General features: G+C 41.2%; 1 protein-coding gene across 1 annotated transcript in view; it reads left to right on the top strand.

Annotated features, from left to right (window-relative positions):
- The window catches only part of DOCK4 (dedicator of cytokinesis 4), a 422,803-nt gene that overhangs the window by 295,097 nt on the left and 104,360 nt on the right, over nucleotides 1-23,346 (top strand). The window contains exons 21-25 of the mRNA XM_080818711.1: nucleotides 293-374; nucleotides 1,652-1,822; nucleotides 6,119-6,311; nucleotides 17,939-18,066; nucleotides 20,238-20,372. Coding sequence (XP_080674837.1) covers nucleotides 293-374; nucleotides 1,652-1,822; nucleotides 6,119-6,311; nucleotides 17,939-18,066; nucleotides 20,238-20,372 — 709 coding nt within the window. The remainder of the gene's footprint in view (nucleotides 1-292; nucleotides 375-1,651; nucleotides 1,823-6,118; nucleotides 6,312-17,938; nucleotides 18,067-20,237; nucleotides 20,373-23,346) is intronic.

Genomic DNA, 23,346 nt, shown 5'->3' with positions numbered 1-23,346 from the left:
TCTGGTGTTTGTGTTTATCCATTGGGAAGCTTTGCCAGAAACAGCAGGGTCAATGGGACACGGCCGTATCCAGGAGAATCTCAATGGGAGGAAGTATTTCTCTGTTCAGCTTCAGAGAGGGGTAGTGATGTTGGTGTGCACATTCCTAATATCATGAGATGAAGCGGTCTGACAGAGCGCTGTGAGGACTGATGGGAAAAGAAGTCTCCTCATGATAAAAATGTTGGATTTTTGGCTTTCAACTGAGAACTCGACCAAGTCCACCTTCTGTCTCTCTTCCCCTGTGTTTCAGAGATCTCATCAAAGTTCTCAAGTGGTACGTGGACAGGATAACGGAAGCGGAACGGCAAGAGCACATCCAGGAGGTGTTGAAGGTAAGGACACGCCGGTGATAGCAGATAATGTTATCAAACAGAGCTGTTGCATGGTGATGCCTAAACTAATTGCTTTCCTCTACACAGACAGTAATTGGTGATGATATAGTACTGGCATTCCAATTCAAGGATGTTAATCAGTTTATGCTCCTCCAGAGCTGATGAAATTTGAAAGAAGCTTTGCCAGGCTCACCCACTGGAACTGCTGGGGATTGAATCCTTGTACCTCTGAGCTCCAGAACCCTTGGAGTGAAGTCTAGGGTTGGCAGGAGGGAGGTCTTAGGACAGAAGACCACGGATGGGCAGTTCAGCTTGCAGTTTCCCAGCTCTTGCCTTCAACACCCGACAGAGGCCATTTGAGAACAATTTGTCTGACAGTTTGAGAGAGAATAGGGTGGCTTGGCAAGTATCGCAGTGAGGAGACCTGAGGTTTTACTGGGTCTTGGGGTTTAATGCTGCCCACATGCCTGGGCCCTTAGTGCTCTGATGGAGATGCTAACACTTCACTTGCAAATGTGTTCATGAAGAATGGAGGTTCTTAAAGGAATTGTCCAGTAGCAGGTCTGAGAGTCCTCTCATGTCCTGTCGTTGAGTGCCACTCTGTTTGATGTCAGTAGATAATGCGATGACAGGTATGCACTTTTTAAAGCAAGTAGTTTCCTAATTATAAATTTATTACGTTGGTCTGATGGAAGGTAAAATGCTAAGTGGCAAGAGGACCTGCCAGCAAAGCACAGTAATTTTTGAGAAGCAGACAAGTATCTCTCTGTTAACTAAATTTTATTTTATTTATTTTTTTTTAAAGATTTTATTTATTTATTTGACAGACAGAGATCACAAGTAGGCAGAGAGGCAGGCAGAGAGAGAGAGAGGAGGAAGCAGCCTCCCTGATGAGCAGAGAGCCCGATGCGGGGCTCGATCCCAGGACCCTGGGATCAGGACCTGAGCCGAAGGCAGAGGCTTTAACACACTGAGCCACCCAGGCGCCCCTCTGTTAACTAAATTTTAAAAACCACCTGAGGATCGAAAGCATCTCAGGCTCCTACTTCTTGAGAATTAGAAAGAATTTTCAAATTAGCTATACATTTTCTCTCATTAGCATCCGAGAAAAATGGCAATTCCCCCACAAGTAAATTCTGTTCAAAAATCTCCTGTGGGTCTTAGTGTTTAAACCAATAATTTAAATTTCTGATGTTGTCCCATGGTTTTTATGCTGTGTCAGTGTTAAATCCTCTCGGTTTCCTTTGAGACTAACTTTTAAAACATTTCATTTTAAGGCACAAGAATATATTTTTAAGTACATAGTGCAATCTCGAAGGCTCTTTTCCCTCGCCACTGGTGGACAAAATGAAGAGGAATTTCGCTGCTGCATTCAGGAGCTCCTTATGTCAGTCCGTTTCTTCCTTTCTCAAGAAAGCAAAGGGTCGGGAGCCTTATCTCAATCACAGGTAATGTTTTTTCATCTCTGCTCGGGAAAGCAAAAACGAGTCCAGTTTATTTGTGTTTACATAGCAGCGGGATGTTTTCTCCATGAGAAATCCATCTCTCCTGTTGATATACGGAGTGCGAGGAACTTTGCAGATTTTAAAAAGGTCCCCTAGCTTCCGAGCAGCAGCATAGCAGAAGTTAGGTTGCCTTTCCTCCAACTGCTCTCACTGTTTGTGGGGAGACTGTTGGTCTGCAGCAGCCTGGATTTCAGTTCCCAAAACACACGCTGGTGTGTGGACACGGCGTCACCATCCGCCTTGAGGAAGGAAGTTCCCTGGAGCCAACTTGTTACCCTTGTTTACCCCAAGCCTTGCACCGCATTTTAATCTGTCAACTTGAGACTCATTGTATGGGACTTGGCTAAACTGACATGTTGTTTTGTTTTATATATCTTGACCCTAATCGTCCTGGGACTGATCTTACTTGACCAGTGCTGGGCAGCTGTTGCTAAATGCTATTACTTGGAGTAGCTCCACGGGTTTTGTTTAAGGACAGGGTTTATCCAGTTTCCAAGTAGCATGGCCTTGAATGTGTGCTGAGCAATCCTTCTCAATACCTTACCCTACATTTTCTTAATCCTTCTGATACACTTTTAGTTCTAAAGACTTGGTTAAAAACCTGTCAGATGGAGAAGCAGCCTCTTTGCTGCCATCCCCTGGAGACTAGAGATTTATCATCACTGAGAATTAGCAGGGGAAATGGGAGATTAGAAGACAAAACTAACTAGATCTCTTAGAGTAACATGATAACTTGGTGCCATTTGACATTTGGAAGGCATTACATATAAGGGGGGAAAACCAGAAATGTACCAACCCTCTAACGATAGTGCTGTGCTTTTTCTGACTTGTGGTGGCTGTTCTTGTTGATCTCTTCTTTACACAAGTAAATTAATCCTTACACATGGGCAAGGATACAATACAGGCTCTTTTAATGACATTTTGGCCTCTGTTGCCAATGGCACAATCCCCACGCTTGAGGAACTTGCCAGATACCTCAAAGTCAAATTGCCCACTAGCCAAACACTACTTTCAGCAGTTGATACTTAAAAAAGATAATCCAACAAGCTAATCAAGTATTCCTTTAGATCAGAGTTCTCAGAAACTCACTACTTTTATGAAAGCTATTGCAGTTGAGATTTTTTATCTTAAACCTTTACTGGTTAATAGGGACAAAACTTTTTAAACTCACATCTGAAAAAAATACTCTCTTAAGAGTAAGTTTAAGTCATGGTTTCTCAGTGACATGCCTTCCTAGGGACTCAAGAGGTCTTTTCCCTTCTATAAAATTAGGGAAATAGTCTTTTTCCTTAGTTATGTTTCCACTGTGTCTTAGCAGTTGCCCTGAGATGACCCAGGCACATGTGATGTGATCATTTTCTTTTAGGTTGATGCTGAGAGAATTCATAGAAAATGACGAAGTGGTTAGTTTTCTTTATTAAGCAAAGAGGACTTTGTCCCTCTATGTTTTGGGAGAAAGGGGAATACATACGCTAGAGCTTTTTTTATTCCAAGTTCCCTTTTGACCTCACACCTTCATGGCTCTCTTTTCTGAGAATGAAGGCATTACTAATCTCATTGACCCTGCACATGACTTTTCTATTGCTGCGTGACAAGTAAGCAAGTGCTTACTGGCTTTAAATAACATCCATTTATTCACAATTCTGTAGATAAGAAGGGTTGATTGGATTTTTTATTTACGGTCTCCTACAGCCAAAATCAAGGTGTTGGCCTCGATGGCTTGTTTGGAGGTTCTGGGGAAGAATTCAATTTCAGAATCTTCCAAGTGTTCTTAAGAATGAGATTCCTATTTCCTCGCTGGTTATCAGCAAGGGATTGGAGGAGAAGAGGGGTGTTCTCAGCTCCTAGAGCCCATTCGCATTCCTTGGTATGTGGCCCCTCCATCCTCAAAACCAGCGATAATATGTCCAATCCTTCTCATGCTTCACATCTCTCTGAATCCTCCCACCATGAGCTAGAGAAAACTTCTGCTTTAAAGGATCAGGGTCATGTCATTAGGTCAGGCCCAAATGGATAATCTCCATATTTTTTTTAAAGATTTTATTTATTTATTTGACAGAGAGAGATCACAAGCAGGCAGAGAGGCAGGCAGAGAGAGTGGGAAACAGGCTCCCCGCCAAGCAAAGAGCTCAATGCAGGGCTCGATCCCAGGACCCCGAGCCGAGCCACCCAGGTGCCCCAAATCTCCATATTTTTTAAAATCAGCTCATTAGTAACCTTCATTCTACCTGCAAAATCCTTTTTTCCATGTAACATAACTTAGTCACAGGGACAACACTGAGGGGAAAAGATCTTGGGGTCATCTTAGAATTCTGCACGTCCAGAGCTAGAGATATCCACTGGTCTGAGTCCAAAACCCAGTTTCCTTGCTCTCTTTTGCATTTTTTCATTGTGGGCTCTGACTCGGGGCAAATGCTGTCGTCTGGAGGCAGAGCAGCCATTCCAGAAAGCCTTCCTGTTCTATCAATTTATAGTGCCCCACAGATCAGGCCATCCTCACTCTACCAGCATGCTCATTTAGTCCTCCTGCCCTAACCCTGGCTCACTAATGACTCTGTCTTTGGGAGCCCGGCCCCAACAGGACTGCCAGCCCACTCAGGGGTTGGAGCTGTGTTTCTTGGTTTCCCCTTCCACGGGCAGATCCCTTCCCTGGATCCCCAAGAGCAGAAGAGGAATGTCAGAAGGAGTTGAGGTCTATGACCCTGCCCCAAATTCCTAATAATTATCTTTCTCTATTTGTCTTGGCTACCAAGAAGGTCAAAATAAAATTAGGCTTTTCTTCTTATTTGCAGTAAAAATCCTTAGCTTAGATATCTTGATCCAACTATCTTTCTGCCCTTATCACAAGGTGCTTGTGCCTGTATCCTTTTTAATACATGTATCTTCACTGCAGTCATATTCAGATCCGTTTTTGAAGTAAAGAGCTATAAATAAAGAAGTAACAGATAAATGAAAAGATTCCTGAGGAATATCAACGTAGTTGACTTTTCAGTAATCAGAAGGCTGGGCTCATTTTATTGTATCTTATTTCTTTAACTTCATCTGTATGACTCAGCTCTTTGCAGAGTGAAATGAAGGTTATATAAATATAGTCTTTAACAGAGAATACCAAGTTATTAATTTTAAATGTATCCAAGTAAACCTCTACTGTTTAAGAGTCAAGGGGAACGTAGCCGTTGACTGCAGCCCCTGAAGCATTTTGATGGTTCTGGTGTCAAAAACGGGTCTTGGCTCTTGCAAATATTTCTGCTGCTGCTGTACAGATAAATGCCAAAACCCATGAATTTGAATTTGACTCTGTATTTGAATCATCAGCACATGTAGACTCGACCTACTTTTTGCTGGTGTCAGATCTCATTGGTAAGCCAGCTAACACTTGAATATTAGCATATTAGAAACATGTGCCTCCTTCCCCCCGACTTGATAGACTGGAGGCTGGTCGATGCTTCCTTCGATTGCCCTCCTTTTGTGGAATTCAAAAGACAGGGTTTGTTTTGATGTACCATCCTAGCCCAATTTGTGTCCCTTAGGATTTGATACTAGCACTTTTTTCCCCTTAAAAAATGGTTAGCAAGCCTCTTCACTTACATAAAGAATATTGTTCTTAGTACACACAGTTCTGGGGTTATAGTAAATATCAATGCAACCTAAAGGTTTGTTATAATGATCTTTTGATCTTACAGGTGATAAAACTGAAACCCAAGGGGCTAAAGTGACTTGTCCAAGGTCACAGAGTTGATTAGAGGCCAAGCCGGTAGTACATATAATCTAGGTCTTCTGGTTCTCTCTCTTGTTTTTTTCTTTAACCATAACTTCAGTGCTTTCGGGAATCAATGTGTTGGTTTCTTCAAGGTAAATGAGATTTAGATGAGCACTTGAGAAACCTCTAAAGAGAAAGGAAATATAAGTGATGGCATTCCAGGCCTTGGTTGAGCATTCTTTCCATTTGATCATGCTGCATTTTGCTGATTCTGTGCAATTTTTGCCAATCATTTTGCTAATGTCAGTGATTTTCCAGAATTTCTCAGTTTTATTATATTGCATCCTTGCACATTTTAGAACATGGCTTTTTTTTTTTTTTTTTTTTAATTGCAGCCTTTTAGCTTTAGGTACTGGAGCCATCTTACTTCATTTTTTTAATCATTCAAAATTATTTGTCATAGTCTTAAACTCATTGACATTTTACAGCAGATTTCTTGGGGCAGATCTTGGAGTTAATTTAAATCTCTTCCTTTCAAGGCTGTGTTTCTGAGTTCCTTCCCAGCTGTGTACTCCGAGCTGCTGAAGCTCTTTGATGTCAGGGAAGTAGCCAACTTGGTACAGGACACCCTGGGCAGTCTGCCGACCATCGTGCATGTGGATGACTCCCTGCAGGCTGTGAAGCTGCAGTGCATTGGCAAAACCGTGGAAAGCCAGCTGTATACCAATCCAGGTAGGGTGGTGAGTCTCATGAATGAAACACTTTCTGAAAAGCCATTGCTTACTTTGATTACCCCTGGTAATCATAGGTCAGCAGAAGCAATTAGAAAGAGGAAGCAGAAAATTCCTTTCTCAAAAGCATTGTATGTTTGGATAACAGAATAAATGGATTAAGTGGCCAAATATAGCAGCATGGCTGTCAAAGCTTTATTTCTAGAAAGAATGAAAACCCTGATTGAATTATTGATTCTGATCATAAACTGGTGGTGATGTCAGGCATGCAGATTTTATTTATTTTTTTAAAGATTTTATTTATTGGGGCACCTGGGTGGCTCAGTTGTTAAGTGTCTGCCTTCGGCTCAGGTCATGATCCCAGGGTCCTGGGATTGAGCTGCACATTGGGCTCTCTGCTCAGCAGGAAGCCTGCTTCTCCCTCTCTCTCTCTCTCCCCTGCTTGTGTTTCCTTTCTCGCTCTCTCTCTCCCTCTGTCAAATAAATAAAATCTTTTAAAAAAAAAGGATTTTTATTTATTTATTGGAGAGAGGGTACAGTGAGAGAGAGCATGAGCAGAGGTGAGGGGCAGAGGGAGAAGCAGACTCCACCTCTGAGCAGGGAGCCCGATGCAGGGCTCAATCCCAGGACCTTGGCATCATGACCTGAGCCAGAGGCAATCATTTAACCAACGGAGCCACCTAGATTTTATTTTATTTTTTATTCAACAGAATTTAACCTTTTCTTTCAGAGAGGCTTACAGGGACCTGATATGATCCTTATTTGTTTGTCTCTTTGTTCTTAAAATGTTTCCATCGATTTGTGTTCTGAAACTGAGTGAAAGTTTTGATGTATTGTCATTTTTTATTTTATACTAGTACATGACCAGTTACTGAATTGGTTTTGTCATAATACCTGTTATTAAATCCCACTGCCTTTTCCTTCTAGTTTTTCTTGAAATAAAATATTAGCCTCATTTTCAAGCTTATTTTAAGAAGTTTCTATCGCTGTCACTAAATAAACTTCTAAAAATTGACTCTCCTGAGAATTCTCTTTCCACATGAATGCATATGTGTGTATATTTTTGAAATAAGGTTTCAAATATAGTAAAAAAAAAACAAACTTTTTTTATATTATTGTAAAATATTTTAAACATATAGAAAAGAACAGAGTGTAAGATAGTAAATCATTAATAAATCTCAGTAGTATCGGGTATTTGCTTTAGATCTTTTATTAAGAAATCGGTCGCTAGAGATATATTTAGGCTCTCCTGCATTTACTGACTTCAGAGAAATTCCCACTATCAGAGATTGCTGTTTGTATTTTCTCTGCTTTTATTACAAATCTTTAAGAATGTATCTTTTTCTCATCTTTTCAAATATCTTTAATCTTTAGTCTTTGTATGATGACATTATGTTGTATGTCATTCCATAGAGTGCTTATTTTTGACTAATAGACTTTTCTATTTATCCAAACTGTGAGATACATCTCTAGTTCATTCTTTCATTCTTTTTTTTATTTTAATTGGATGATATTCCATTCTGAATGAATTTATCTTGGTTAATTTATTTTTTTGTCCTATTGATGGACTATTTGTTTCTGAGGTGTTTTTTTTTTCACCCTGAAATTATATTTCAGGAAATAAAAGAAATTTCAAACCTTCTAATTTTTCCCCAGGAAAACATCTCCTCTTGGAGAAAAGCTGTTTCTTGCAGTGGTTTTGCAAACTCTGCTCCTCAGAGGCATAGGGGTTCTTCTTCAGTGATCAGGGCCTCCCCCAGGATTAGGAGCAGGGGTGCCAAGTATAGGGGGCAGAGGTCCAGACCAGGTACTTGGTGTTAGTTTTCTATTGATACTGTAACAGCTACTACAAATGTAATGGTTTAAAACAACATAAACTTTGTATCTTACATTTCGGCAGGGAGAAATCCAAAATCCTTCTCCCTGGGCTAAAATGAAGGGGATTAAGGTGTCTGTAGAGCTGTATTCCTTTGTGGAGGAATAGGAGAAGATCTGTTTTCTTGCCTTTTACAGTTTGTAGGGGCCACCTGCATTCCTTGGCTTGTGGCCCCTTCCTCCATCTTCAAAGCCTGCAGTGGAGCATCACGAGATCTCTCTCTGACTCTGACTCTCTTGCTTCTTTCACCTTCAAGGACCCCTGTGTTTATATTGGGTCCATCCAGATAATCCAGGATAATCAAGACCCTTAATTTAATCACTTCTATAGTGTCTGTATTGCCCTTAGCTGTTCCCAGGTTCTGGGAACTAAGGCATGGACATCTTCGGGAGATGATTATCCTCTCTACCGCATATGGGTAAAACAGACAGACTCAAAAGCTTGTGATAGCTCACCTGCAGATAAGAAGGTAAAAAAACACTTAGAAATCTGTAAGTTTTATTTATGGATTGAAAGTTTTAAAAATGAGATTTTAAGCGCTATGTTTGTGTGAGTATATACATCTTAGTCAGAAGGATGTTACCAATGACACTTTCCTGACATAAAATTATAAATCTAAAATAGGACAAGATAAAGTAGAGATAAGGACATTACCAGGTATCAACTACATACATCATCAGTCAAAGACCAAATACTTAGTTTTTGAGAGTATTTCTCAGAACATAGACGATGGTGAAGACAGTTGCTACTTTGAGCTTAATTCTGATCAGCAAAGAAATGGTTAGTGAGATCGAAGTGAGAAGAATCTGAGAAAGTGACCTTATTTTCTGAGAGTTGATAGTATCCAGAGAGAGGAATACAGAGTACAGTTGAGAAAATAAATAAGGAAATAAATTTCAAAACATTTTAGGAAAAAAACCTAGATGTTATAAGCTCCCCAGAAAAGACAAATCGTTTTAACAGTTGTCTTTGTGCTTGAATTCTGATAGAGTTCTCCAGAGAAACAGACCCAGTATGGGTCTGTGTGTGTGTGTATGTGTATAAGGTTTTGTATAAGGGGTGAGCTCAAGTGATGACGGAGGCTGAGAATGCCTAACATCTACAGTTGGTCAGCTGGAGACCTGAGAGAGCCCATGGTGGAAGTTCCAGTTCAGGTCTGAAGGCAAGACTGAAGTATCTGCTCAAAGACAGGCAGAAAGAGCAAATTCTCCATTTTGTCTCCTTTGGTTCTATTCAGGCCTTGAGTGCATTGGATGAGACCCACCCATGCTGAGGAGGGCAACCTGCTTTACTCGAGCTTCCAATTCCAATGTGAATCTCATCCAGATATGCTCTCACAGACATGCCCAGGATAATGTTTTTTTTTTTTTTTTAATTTATTTATTTGTTAGAGAGAGAGCGCGAGGGAGCACAGACAGACAGAGTGGCAGGCAGAGGCAGAGGGAGAAGCAGGCTCCCCGCCGAGCAAGGAGCCCAATGTGGGACTCGATCCCAGGACGCTGAGATCATGACCCGAGCCGAAGGCAGCTGCTTAACCAACTGAGCCACCCAGGCGTCCCCAGGATAATGTTTAACCAAATATCCAGGTACCCCATGGCACAGTCAGGTTGATGCATAAAAACCAACACGAATCCCAAGGAGGAAAAAAAAACCAGAGGAAGCATGCATAGAAACCAGCACGAGTATAGAATACTTCTGGTTGAGCTCAGGTTAGAAATTAATACAGAGAAAAGACAGAGGGACACATATAGTCAACACCAAAGAAGGGAATGACAAAAATCATAGGAAGATTCAAGCCAAGTTAAGGGTCCATGGGCAACTTCAGGGCTGGAGCCATTCCACAGCCAGAAAGAATTACCCCCCCCCCCAATGCCCCGTGCCTCCAGTCACACCCCCCAACCGCCCCCACCTCCAGTCACCCCCCAAATGCCCCCCGCCTCCAGTCACACACCCCAACCACCCCCCACCTCCAGTCACACCCCAAGGTCAGAGTTTAGGGCATCTGGTCAAACCTGAAGACCAGCACTAAGATTTGAAATCTATATAGACTGGTATTTGATGTCTAAGTCATCTGGGGTCCAGGCAGACATATTTAAAGTGTAAAAATTGAACAACTCATTTTCACTTTTTCCTCACAATTCTATTCTTCCTGTTTCCTGAGGGCCACAAAAAGGTCTAAATTTTGGAGAAGACCAATTTGCCAATGGCAGAAGGAGTTGATCTGAGGTATAGAGATTGAGGAGGAAGCATCACCAAAATCGTAGTTGAGCCTAAGTTTTATCTGTTTGAAAATACATGTAAACATCAAGGCCCCAATTTAAACTATTTCTCTATCTTTTTTTTTTTTTCCCCTAAACCTTTCAATACTGATTGGCATGTGCAAGCGCACTACTGGGGAATAGTTGAAAGCCACATCTTCTCATTTCTTACGCTTCACTCATCCACACTGGTGCTGATGTGCAGGGGAAATCGGGGCTGGGATGTGTGTCTTGGTTTCATTTCCATAAACAGCTGCAGTCCTTGCCGTGAAGGATTGCGAGTAGGGGCATTCCCCTGGTGGCTCGGGCAAGGACCCGCAGAGGGAGTCATTGTAAGCCAGACCCAGAGAGTGTGTGTCCTGCTGTCTTCCTGTTTTAGCTGCGTTGATACATGAAGACACAGAGCTCTGTTTCAGCTGCCCCTCATATCCGGTAGACTCGTGCTGTTGTTCATTCATTCAGCAAATGTGTATTGTGGGTGGAACCCACGCCAGGTATGATGTTAGAGATGTTTATAGCAAGTGAAACATCCAGTTCTTGCCCTCAGTCTGCTGCTAGTCTACCATGAAAGCTGACTTTGAGCAGGGAATTCGATTGATAAGGTGCAGCCATTGTGATCTGGGGAAGGGAAGAAGGTACTGTGTAGCAAGGAGACCTGAATGAGACTCGGGGTTCATCCCACCTACTTCACCTGAGTTTGTGGCCCGTGTCCTGACACCACTCTCACATCTGTATTTCTAGGCCTGATCTCTCCTCTAGGCTCCAAACCTGAGTAGCCATCTGTCCTCGGCTTCTCCATGCAGATACCTCACAGGTACCTCAAACACTTTGTCCCTCCCAGCCGGCTCCTCCTGTCTCAGTATATGGCAACACCAAGCCCTACATAGCTCTTAGCCATCCTTGAAAACTTCTTCTCCCTTCTGCCCTTTATCTCCACCTCTCCTGAGATGCTCTTGGGCCTCCACACCCTCTCACATGTGCCGCATTGTCTGCACTCCCTTGGGCATGTCCATCCTCACTTCCCTATCTTCTCTCCCATCCATCTGCATGGCCATAACGGGAACTCACACCAGATGATGTTGCTCCCAGCAACCTTGCTCACAACCCCTGGTTGTGCTCTGTTTTGAGGACACAGAAGAGAACTGATCACTCGGGCCCTGTGACATCACCCTGCCCACCTGCCTGGTCCTGTCTCTTAATGCTCCACTCTGCTTGAACCCATGCTCTCCTGCTCCTGTCCGATCTCACATGATCCCCGTTCACCCTGCTGGGCTCAGTTGAACTCTCATTTTCTCAAGCCTCTCCTCTCTGCTATGCACGCTCAGATCTCTCTCTCATGCTCATATTGCTTTTTTTCTTCTTGGAACACCTGACACAGCTGAAACTGTATAAAGAATTGGGTTTTAGTCGTTTCAAGTCTGTTTCCAACCCTTGCTCCAGAAGGAAAACCTCCGAGGGCTGGGACTTTATTGGTCCTGATCACAGTGATTCTCTCCAGCTTCCAGAACTGTGCCTGGTGCATGTTCCATAGAGGTTTCGTGAATGAATACTACATAGTGGGTCATGCATTAAGGATCAGGGCCGAGCACCAATAGGTACTAAGTAAGTGATGTGTATATAAAAAAAAATCTTACTGGAAAAGGATTGACATGAATAGGACAACAGAACAGCTTGGGCAGTGGGAGGCCCAGACCAGAAGCAGAGCACAGTGGATAAAAGGAACCAAGTGGTCATAGCATCTAGTTTGCTTTAGGAAGGGTGCCCCATGGTCGAGGCCTCCAGGGTAGGATGAAATCGGCTCAGAGATCACCCTTCGGCCTCTCCTGTCGTTTCCCTCTGTGGTCCTGACATTATCTATGTGAGAACAGAGCCCCTGCATTGTGTGCTGTCTTTCCGTTCTAAGTGTTGTCTGTCCTCCAGTGTATGAAAGGCTCGTTTGCAGGTTTTGTTGTCTGTGACATTGGCATTGAGGTTACTGGTGGCTTTGATCCCCGAGGCCCAGCCTAGCTCTGAATTCAGGTGTTCCGCTGTGCCTCGGCCTGATTGCTGCCCACCTCCTTTATTATTTACCCCTCCTCCGACGGGGCTGCCTGGGAGAGGTGGCAGCGGCTGGCCAGCCGGCTTGTGTCCAGCCCATGCCGTACCCAGTGTGGGGAGTGACTGGCAACCGAGCCTGGCAGCTCAGGACTCCTCGACCCTGCTCCTCTATGGACAGATGCTGACGTCCAGGCTCTTTGTCTAAGCCCTTGCTGGTACAGGAGGTAAACATCGGTTTGTGACTTCCTTCAGAATTAACCTCAAGCAGGAAATCAACCAGCTTTTCACAGCCGCTTCTCCTCCTTCCTAGCCCCACACCCCCCTGAGAGTTACTCATGGGAGCGGGCTTTACCACTCAAGTGGGTACAGGCAAAATGAAAAGTAAATGAGAGTCACTCCTTTATACACTCAATGCGATGCATAAAACAGTGAGCTTCGGGGTGTGAGGTATGTTGACCTTTTCAAGGACAAACTGCCTAACAGATTCTATTGTTAAATGTATGGAAAGTTAATGTGTGTTCAGTTGTGGGTTTTTTCTTCTTTGGTCTTGCTTGATGAGTCCAGGTGTTTCCTTTTAAAGGTAAGAATTAGCATTTTAACCAGTCAGCTTGTTTGGCATTTACCCACCGATTGTATCATTTGCATTGGCTGACATTGCCCTGGTAATGGGGAAAAAGCAAATCTGTTTAGGTAGTCATACATTTCTTTTTATGCACACCACACATGAATTATTTGTCTACCTTACTCACTTTTTTGCAGTAGCTATTCTCTTAACACTTGGTTGCAAATTAAATTTTTAGAAATCAAATTCTGCTGGCTGCAGGAACATATCAGATGAGCTTTATCTTCCTTCCTAATTAATCATCACCAGGCAGTGACTCCTGTCTTGTAATTTTTTAGATTCTTTCTCTTGGTTCTTTTTGTCAAGTAATTGATTTATAAATGAGTACTTAAGTTTCCTGGTCAGGCTTACCATTTAAAGGAACCCTGCAATGAATTATTTCGCAAGTTTGGATTTTAATGTTCTGTGTTGCCCAAAGTGAAGAATGCCTGTGCCTTGTGTGGTTTGTTTTAGTGGTAAACCTAAGGCCAAACCCCCTTGTGTTGATAAACCAATAAGAGAAACCATGTGAACACTGATAATGGCACTTTCCCAGTTGTGAATATTTTGCATTCCCTATGATTTTTATTAGGGTACAGAATTATATATTCTTTTACCTATGCAAGTATCTTCTTATACTGGCTAGGAGTCTCCTACAGTGTTGAATTGATTGGTGAGGCTGGCCATCCTTGCCTTCATTTTTATCTTAAACAGAAGGCATTCAGTCTTTCACTGTTAAGTATTGTGTTAGCTAAAGGTAGGCATTCCAGGGGCACCTGGGTGATTCAGTCAGTTAAACGTCTGTCTTCACCTCAGGTCATGATCCCAGGATCCTGGGATCAAGTCAGGCACTCTGCTCATCAGGGAGTCTGTCTGTCTGTCTCTCTCTCTCTCTCTCTCTCTCTCGCTCACTCAGTCTACCAACCCCCCCCCCACGCTCGTGTTCTCTCCCTCTCTCAGATAAATAAAATTAAAAAAAAATTTTTTTAAAATCAAAATAAAGGTAGGCATTTTATTAATGCTCATTATCAATTTGGGAAAAATACCTTCTATTATTAGCTTCCTGACAGTTTTTTTTCATGAATGCTGAATTTTGCACGTTATTTTCTACATCTGTTAATATGGTGAATTAATATTGATTGATTTTCAGATGGTATACCAAACTTGCCTTCATGATAAACCCTTTTTATTATATATATATAGATACACATATATATATATATAACTAGATTCATTTTGCTCAAATTTTATAAGGATTTTGCATCTGTGTTCATGAGAGATAGCAATCTATAGTTTTCTTGTCTTGTAATACCTCTGACTAATTTTGGCATCAATAACGCTGGTCTTATAAAAAGAGTTAGTTGTGTTCTCTGTTCTATTTTCTGGGAGAATTTTTGTAGACTTGTGGTGATTTCTCCCATAAATGCTTTGTAGAATTCATAGAAGTCATCTGTGCAGGCATTTTTCTTATGGAAAGGTTCTTAACTACAAGTTCAGTTTCTTTAATAAGTATAGTGTTATTTAAGCTGTCCATTTTTTCTTGAGTGAGTCAAGTTGAATTATAATTTATGCAACTGTTTATAAGACACATGGGTTTTAATAAATCAAGAATAATCCCTCTAAATTGTTGCACCGTTGACATCTTTTTATTTTTATCTTTATTATTTTTTAAAGATTTTATTTATTTATTTGATAGACAGAGATCACAAGTAGGCAGAGAAGCAGGCAGAGAGAGGAAGGCAAGCAGGCTCCCTGCTGAGCAGAGAGCCGGATGTGGCACTCGATCCCAGGACCCTGAGATCATGACCTGAGGCGAAGGCAGAGACTTTAACCCACCGAGCCACCCAGGCACCCCCGTTGACATCTTTTTAAAAACCAAGCGGATCAGGGAATTGGGCTAGGGCATTTGCAAGTGGGCAAATCCACAAATAATATGATCATTATGAGCACATAATAGACAATGCTTTTATGTTCGTGACATCCTGGTGAAGAGAAAAGACTCAGGACAATAAGCATCATTACTTGTTACTTTTCCAAAAGATTGAAATAAATACTGCATGAGTCCGTTACCTCTCTATTTCAAATACCTATTTAATGATGAAGTAGGGATAAATATAAGACTTCCAGTAATGGAGGAATGATACTTGTACAGTCAAAATTCACTGTTGATGGATTCAGTGACCAAAAAAATGTGTTTGTAACCTCAAAATCATACTTGTGACACTCTCACGTTCATTTGTGGCCATGCACAGAGCAGTGAAAACTTGGAGTAGCAGGATGCATGCATTCTCGGCTGAGACGGAACAAGGCGGTGCTCCGCCTTCCTTTCCCCTCTCATACAGGATAATTGGAGGATGGAACAGCAGGGGGCAGTGCAGCCCAATGCAAGAAGCTCCAGCTCTGGGGCCACAGGACAGTTTGAATCCCACCCATGGCCCCTCCTTACTGGGCTAGCCTCAGGCAAATCACTTAAGGCTTCTGAACCTTTTTAAACTCTTTTGTAACATAAAGAAAATAGAATACGACTGGATGAGTTGTTTTTAAGATATAATACTTTTTATCTATGTGGTTTATGTATTCTATCTATGATACATTATTTGCTGTTTCATTGTTCCCAGTGACTTCTTAGAACTTACCTTGCATGAATAACAAGAATCGGCTGCTTATCTTTCTCCCCTGATGAGAGTATGTGCAAGTACGATTTTCAGATGTTCAACAAACCTTGCTTTTAAGATAAGCCTGTCTGGTCGTGAAGTACTACGTATTTTACATGTTGCTAGAATTGATTGGCTAAAGTTGTAAAAAGCATTTTTGAATCTATGGTTGGTAAAGGAATTTTTTTTTTAAAATGTGTAGTCTCACAAATTTGGGAGCATGGGAGAGGAGATAACACATAAATATCAACATTTTTTTACCAAGTTGAGTGGTAGCTGACAGCAGACAAGAGAAGGCTGACCCACACAGGTGTGTGGAGTTGGAGTAGAGTCAAGGAACAAACTAGTTTACTCGACCAAACTGCAGACAGCTCAGGGCGACTTCAGAAAGAATCAGGAATGAAAGATATCAGTTCTCCAGGGGCACCTGGCTGCCTCTGTTGGAAGGGCATGTGACTCTTGATCTTAGGGTGGTGAGTTCAAGCCCCACTTTGGATGCAGAGATTACTAAAAAAGATAAATAAGTTTTTTTAAAAATATGAAAAATAAACAAAGTACTAGGGATCTGAAGAGTAAGGGTGCTATAAATACGAAAATTGGATAAGAAAAATCCTTAGAAGAGTTAGCACCCTCCCCCTGTCCCCTTCTCTAATTCAGCCAAAAATGGTTAAGTTCACTCTCTGAAGAAAGTGGACGAGGTATGCCTAGATTCAAGAGATCAGGCACTGCTAGATTTGAGACTGAATCACCACACCATAAATGGGGCCTCGCTGTTAAACAGAGAGACCCCTACTGCCCCTTTCTTTCTTGATTTCAAATGACTAAGAGATGATGGTTTTGTGCTCCCCCATAGAGGAGATTATCAGATTCCTCTGTAGAGAAACTGACCAGCCCAAGAAAAGACATACCGGATTTTGAAATTTGAGCGTTCCCTGATGAAACATCTGGATGCCTTCCCATGCTGCTGTGAAGCTTCCCCAGTACACAGCTTGCCAACAGGCACACAGTTGTGGTTTTGCCCCCCAGTTAGCATTTTGGTGCCTTGCTTATAAAGACAGACAACCAACAATCACCAGATACTTGTAGAAATACCTTTAATGTGAAAACAGAGACGAAAATGAAGAAATAGAAAAAAGAACTTGAAAGAAAACGATCATTCGAGGAGATAAATAAATAAATAAATAAATAACAGAATTGTCTCTGACTAACTCAGAGAGAGAAAATCCATGAAACATGCTATAAAAGGATATCACTCAGAGAAATAAACAGGAGTGGCTGCATAATGAAAATACAACACCTCTTATTTGAAAATTATTAGGAATTTCATGCTGGGAGCACAGAGCATGAAACCAGGTGTGGGGCTGTTCTGAGCACAGGCCCCTGTGTGAGCACACACCTGTGACACCAGCCTTGGAAATAAGAAAGAACTCTTGGAGATTAAATAAATGAGAGCAGGAATAAGAAAGTTGAAGAGTTAGAAGATAAGGAATTTGGACAAAAGGATGAAAAAATGCTCAAGAAGATGGTTTAAGACATTCATGATATAAATGTAGTCAGAATTCCAGACAGAGGACAGAAAAACTAGAGAGAAGGAAATAATCCTACAAGTATTTCAAGCCAAGTTCCCAGAGCTGAAGGACATGAGTTTACAGATTTCAAGGGCCAAGGCAAGGCAAACAATTAAAAAATTTTGAATTATCAGGGATAACTTCCTGAAAACTTTCAAAGAGAGATAAACCAAAGCAAAACAAAAACGGGGTCATGTGCAAAGCATTGGAAATTATAATGGTAGCAAATGCAAAATGTTGATTTAGCCAGAAATTGTGATAGGATTTTTTTTTTTTTTTTTTGAGACTGGGAAGAAGAAATGAGGGTAAATCTACTATAGTTAAGAAGTCAGTAGATGGTCAATCTCAATGAAAAAATCAGTAAATGGCCAGATAAGCATGCCATGTAGATATTGGGAGGTAAAACAAATAATTCAAAAAATAACCTATTTCAGCACAAGAATCAAAGGCCTCTTGAATGCAGGAATCATGGATTTGGGAAAGGAACCACTGTTTTTCAGTATCCATCATGTACCCTTTAACTGTCTGTGTTAATCCTTTAACAATTACAGTTAGATTAAAGAGTAGATAAGAATTTGAGCAAGGTCAGCGTGGGACTGCCCAGATGCGACGCTAACGTTTCTTCTCTCTCCAGATTCCAGGTACATTCTCTTGCCCGTCGTGTTACATCATCTCCACATGCACCTGCAAGAGCAGAAGGACCTGATCATGTGCGCACGTATCCTTAGCAACGTATTTTGTCTCATCAAGAAAAATAGCTCAGTAAGTAAATACAGGTCAGAGTATGTAGTTCCCATCAAATGACTTTTGGAAATAAAAATGCTCCAAGTCCTCAGAGAAACCTCACTAAGCGTAACCCTCTGAGACTCTCACTTTTATTTCCAGCTGGGTTGGACGTTTTACTTTTCTTCTGAAATAATTTTTTTTCATCTTGTAAGATTGCTATAACCCCAAATAACCTGGGCTTCCTAAACTTGTATTTCGAGAAAGAACTGAATACCCAGTGAGAAAAATTAGAAATCTCAAAGCCTCCCACATGTATCTTTAATCTTGATATGATGAATTCTCTGTGGCAAGAATAAATTACTGCCTGTGAAGTGAAATCTTTTTGGACCCAGTCTGTGGAAGGCTGCATGGTGGTGGTCCGGGAGCTTGGCATGGCCCTTGGGGCCTGCCCTGCAGAAACTGTGGAAACAGAGGAAAGCCCCGGGAGACCGAGCGTATCTTGCACTGTAGTTATTACTCAGCCCCAACAGTAATCACTAAAGTGTTGTGGATTTGGGAATTCCTGTGCACGTACCTGATGCTTGCTGCAGTGCTATTACATTATAGAATGCAGGGCAAATAGAGAAAAATCACAGACTTCCTTAGAATTGGGGACAAGTCTTGGAGTATTCCTGTCCATGGCTCATGGGGCCGATGTGAAATTCACATGTAAAGGATGTCCTGTTCTAGCTCTGTCAGTTTGCAGCTGTGAATTGACATATACTCGTCTTTGACAGCTTGTCCAGAGCAGTGCTGGGAGTCCCGTGTCTCTCCCTCCCTGCAACTACTCTGCTACCGTTCCCCCATGTTTGTTTGTTCCTCGTACTTATGATCGCCTTCTGAAGCGCTCAGTATTGAGCTGGCATGAAACCCCAGTGGAAGGAACGGAGAAAGGGCCCCAGGCCTGTGGAAACAGAGTTGGTACTTGAGAGGAAAAGGGCAGAAGCTGTGTTTAAAAATGTAGTAAGAGAGATCTGCCCGGGGAGGGAGGACTGATTTTTTACACATCCCCAAGATCCTAGGCCCCAAAGTTGAGCTGGGACTGGGGAGAAGAGTGATGACGGGGAAAATGTTAGTTTTGCTTTAAAACTTTCCTGTATAATTCTGCTGAGTGAGGTGATTCACTGCAGAAGACTGAAAACAACTATCAACAGTAGCGGAAAAGACTTTTTAAAAATTTCTCCTGTCTCTTTCAGCTTGGAAATTGCAGTCACCTTAGACTTACCTGATAAGGAATTCAGAACAGAAACTCTGCTCTGCAGGAGAAACCTTGGTAGTTTTCTTGCAAGTGTAAGAAAGTTTATCATGAAACCCTGGCCAAAGAGCTGTTTCAGACTCCCACTTTGTGAAAGTTTTTGTTTGTTTGGCTGGTTCTTTTTTTGGAGAGGCAGTCTTGGTAGGGAGCCTTTGGACACAGAGTTTTGTCTTGTGCAGGTGTAATAAGAATCCAGCTATACTAAAACATCCAGTCAGTGCTGAGTAATTTGGGTTTCTCTCTCAAGTCCTGGGGGCTTGGATACAAGTATTAATTTTGCTTTAGGGAAGCAGTGCCCACCATGGCCACTCATCTTAGATCCAGTCTGGAGCTCATGGTGCTCATCTACACTGAATGCTATTTGCTCATCTTACTTGGAGAGTTTTTTAAAAATCATTTTTACAGGAATAGTCATTTGCACTTAAAAGAGTTTTGGAAAATGACCTTTGCAATTCAAGTGATGAGAAGAGGATGTGTAAGCACAATCTGAAATTGAGACAGTTAAGGACTTTGGGAACCAGAAGGGGCTTTCTGTCAGTAATCTGACTCAGAGAGGCAAACTGCCTGGGCCCCATAACACGCTGTGTCCATGCGTAGCTGGTTTATTGCATCTGGTTTGCTTTCCAGGACGTCACCCCACCTTTTCATTTGTGTGTCCCGTAGCTACTGCACAGCCGGTAGCTACTGCACAGCCGACTCTTGGGTAAGCTGTGAACTTCTCTGTGCCTTTTCTGTAAAAGAAGGTCATTGACGTAGGTGACGTAGGTGAGGTCCAGTTCTGTCAAGTTTGCTAGTCCTCTGACTTTTTGATTCTGTGTTTGGAAATGTGGGCTTTTTTCCTTCTTTTCCATTAGAGAGATTAATACTTATATGAAGCCACCATTTCCTGAGCTCCTTATATTTTTCCCTTCAGGAGAAATCGGTGTTGGAAGAAATAGATGTGATAGTGGCCAGCCTGCTGGACATCCTGCTGAGAACCATACTGGAGATCACCAGTCGACCTCAGCCATCCGGCTCCGCCATGAGGCTCCAGTTCCAGGATGTCACTGTAAGAGCATAAAGCAAATGGCACCGAACAGAGCATAGTTGTGCTTGTAAAAGCTTCGGTCACTTTGAGGGTGGGTTGCTATAGGAATCTGGGAAATCTGGCCCTGGGAGAGTGACCCTTGTGTATTTCAAAGATACACAAAGTTAACTTGCATTTTGCCAGGGAATGAAGATAAGAAACACTGTTTGTTAAAAGATCTTGGATAAAGATATGTTTAATTTCGGAAAGCCAAATTTGTTATTAGCTCTCACTTTTCTCAATTCAAATTAGCCCATGATTCTGTGTCCCCAGTCCTCTTGGTACTTTTCATTCTCTTTTTATCCATCAAATTGCTTGAGGAGAGGAGAATAATGAAATAGAGAAACAGGAGTCAGGTGTCCTGAGTTCTAATTCTGGATTTCTCACTGTGAATAGTAAGGATTTTAATTTGGAGATGCCTTGGTTTCCTTAGGTATGAAATGAGAAAGTTTGACAGGGTAATTTCTAAGTAACCTTCAAGCTCCACTATTTTATGAGTGTAATATAACGTGATTTATAAAAAAATTAAGAAATAATGTATCGGATAGTTGATGTATGTGTATGTATTTTTATGTGTGTGTTTCTATAGAGAGAGACGGATTGATGATTGAATGGATGGATTCTATTTAAAACTCACATTCAGTTCACCAAGAATGGTTTTTTGTTTTTATTTTTTTTTAGATCTGATTAAGAATATTCTTCCAAATATCAGAAATGGCAGTAGATGCTATAGTTTTCATATATTTACAAAAATGTCGACTTTTGCCATTCTTAATATAAACCATCCACAGTAGAACCTTTGTCTTAAGAGTGTTTGCTTAGCCCCTGATGAAAATAATTTTTATTTCTACTTAAAAAAAACACGAAGTCTGCCGTGACTCTCCTACCAAGTTCTCTTGACTGTTTCAGGATGGCCATGTTGTGTTGAATTTTATTTTCTCTGCTTTCAGAGCTGAGATTCACCTGAGGAAACCAAGCTCTGAGTTTGGGAAATAAAGTTAAACTCTTTCTTTTGACCAACTAAGTTAAAGATAGTATGAAAACTTCCTAATATATGTAATAGCTCTACTGCCTCATTTAAAGAAAAGATAAGCCAAGCATTTGAGTTCTGCATTTCACGTGGAAAGTGGTACCTGCATCATGGGGTCAGCTTCATGTTTTTAGCACAATACTTGGTCCAAAGTAAATGCTCAAAACATATTGTTGCTGCTTTATACTCCTGGGGTTCATTATGGATTTGAAGGTTTGGGGGTTTTTTATGTTGAATTTTTTTTTTATTTTGTTTTTTCATTTTTTTTTAATTAAACTTGTTATTTTGTGATAATTGTAGAGTCACATGCACTTGTAAGAATTATTACAGAGTTGTAAGAAACATTACACAGCTTTTACCCAGTTTCCACAATGGTAAAAATCTTACAGAACTATCAGACAGTATCACGACTAGGATACTGACATTAGTAAGACCAGACACAGAATATTTCCATGTCCCCAAGGATCCCCCGTGTTGTGTTTACAGTCAAAACCACTTCCCATCTCCACCTCCTCCTTAACCCTGACAATCCCAAATCTGTTCTCTGTTTTTATAATTTTCTCTTTTCAAGCATGTTACAGAAATGAAATCATATAGTAAATAACCTTTTGTAATAAGCTTTTTTTCTTTAACTCAGAATAATTCCCTGGAGATTCATCCAAGTTGTTTTATATATTTATATGTTTATACATCTTATTCTTTTTATTGCTCAGTAGTTCCTATGTTTTGGATGTACTACAGTGTGTTTAACCATCACCCATTGAAGGCCACCTGGGTTGTTTCCAGATTTTGGCTATTATGAACAAAGCTGCTATAAATGTTTCTGTGCCAGTTTTTATGTAAGCATAAGTCTTCATTTCTCTAGGATAAATTCCTAGGAGTGTGGTTGTTGGATTGTATGGTAATTGCATGTTTAGTTTAGTTTAGTTTAGTTTTTTTTAAAAGATTTTATTTATTTGAGAGAAAGAGAGAGTACAGCACACTCAAGCGGGGAAAGGGGCAGAGGGAGAAGCAGGCTCTCCACTGAGCAGGGAGCCCCACATGATGCTCTCTCCCAGGACCCTGAGATCATGACCTGAGCTGAAGGCAGACACTTAACTGACTGAGCCACCCAGGAGTCCCTGCATGTTTAGTTTAGTTTTTTTTTTGTTTGTTTGTTTGTTTAATATTTCATTTACTTAGAGAGAGAGAGAGAGAGAGAGAGCATGAGAGTGGGGAGGGTCAGAGGGAGAAGCAGACTCTCCGCCAAGCAGGGATCCCAGTGTGGGACTCAACCCCTGGACTCCAGGATTATGACCTGAGCACTCAACCAACTGAGCCACCCAGGTACCCCATATTTGTAATTTTTTAAGAAACTGCTGAACCGTATTCCATAGTGGCTTTATAACTTTACATTTTCATGTACACAGTATATGAGTGATCCAATTTCTCACTGCCCTCTTCAGCATTTGGGGTTGTTGGTTTTTTTGTTGTTGTTGTTGGGGGGGGTGGTGTATTCCGTTACGTAGGAAGTAATATCTTATTGTGATTTCAGTTGGCATTTTCCTAATGACCAGTGATGCCGAACATATACTTTCATACACTTGTTTGTCACCAATATATCCTCTTTGGTAGAATGTCTCTTCATGTCTTTTTCCCATTTTCTACCCAAATTGCTTTTTACCATTGAATTTTCATTGTTCTTTATATATTGTAGATACTAGTCCTTTATGGAGTATGTGGTTATAAATATTTTCTCCCACTCTATAGCTTGTTTCCCCATCATCTTAACAAGGTCTTTTGCAAAAGTTTTTATTATTGATGAAGACCACTTTATCAGTTTTTCATTGTATAGATCATGTTTTTGATGTCAAGTCTAAGAATTCTTTGGTCTAGCCCTATATCCTAAAGTTTATCTCCTAAGTTTTTTTTCTAAAAGTTTTACAG

Source organism: Martes martes, assembly GCF_963455335.1.
Source record: "Martes martes genome assembly, chromosome: 11".
Classification (NCBI taxonomy): Eukaryota; Metazoa; Chordata; class Mammalia; order Carnivora; family Mustelidae; genus Martes; species Martes martes.
This window is presented reverse-complemented; position numbering and strand designations above follow the sequence as displayed.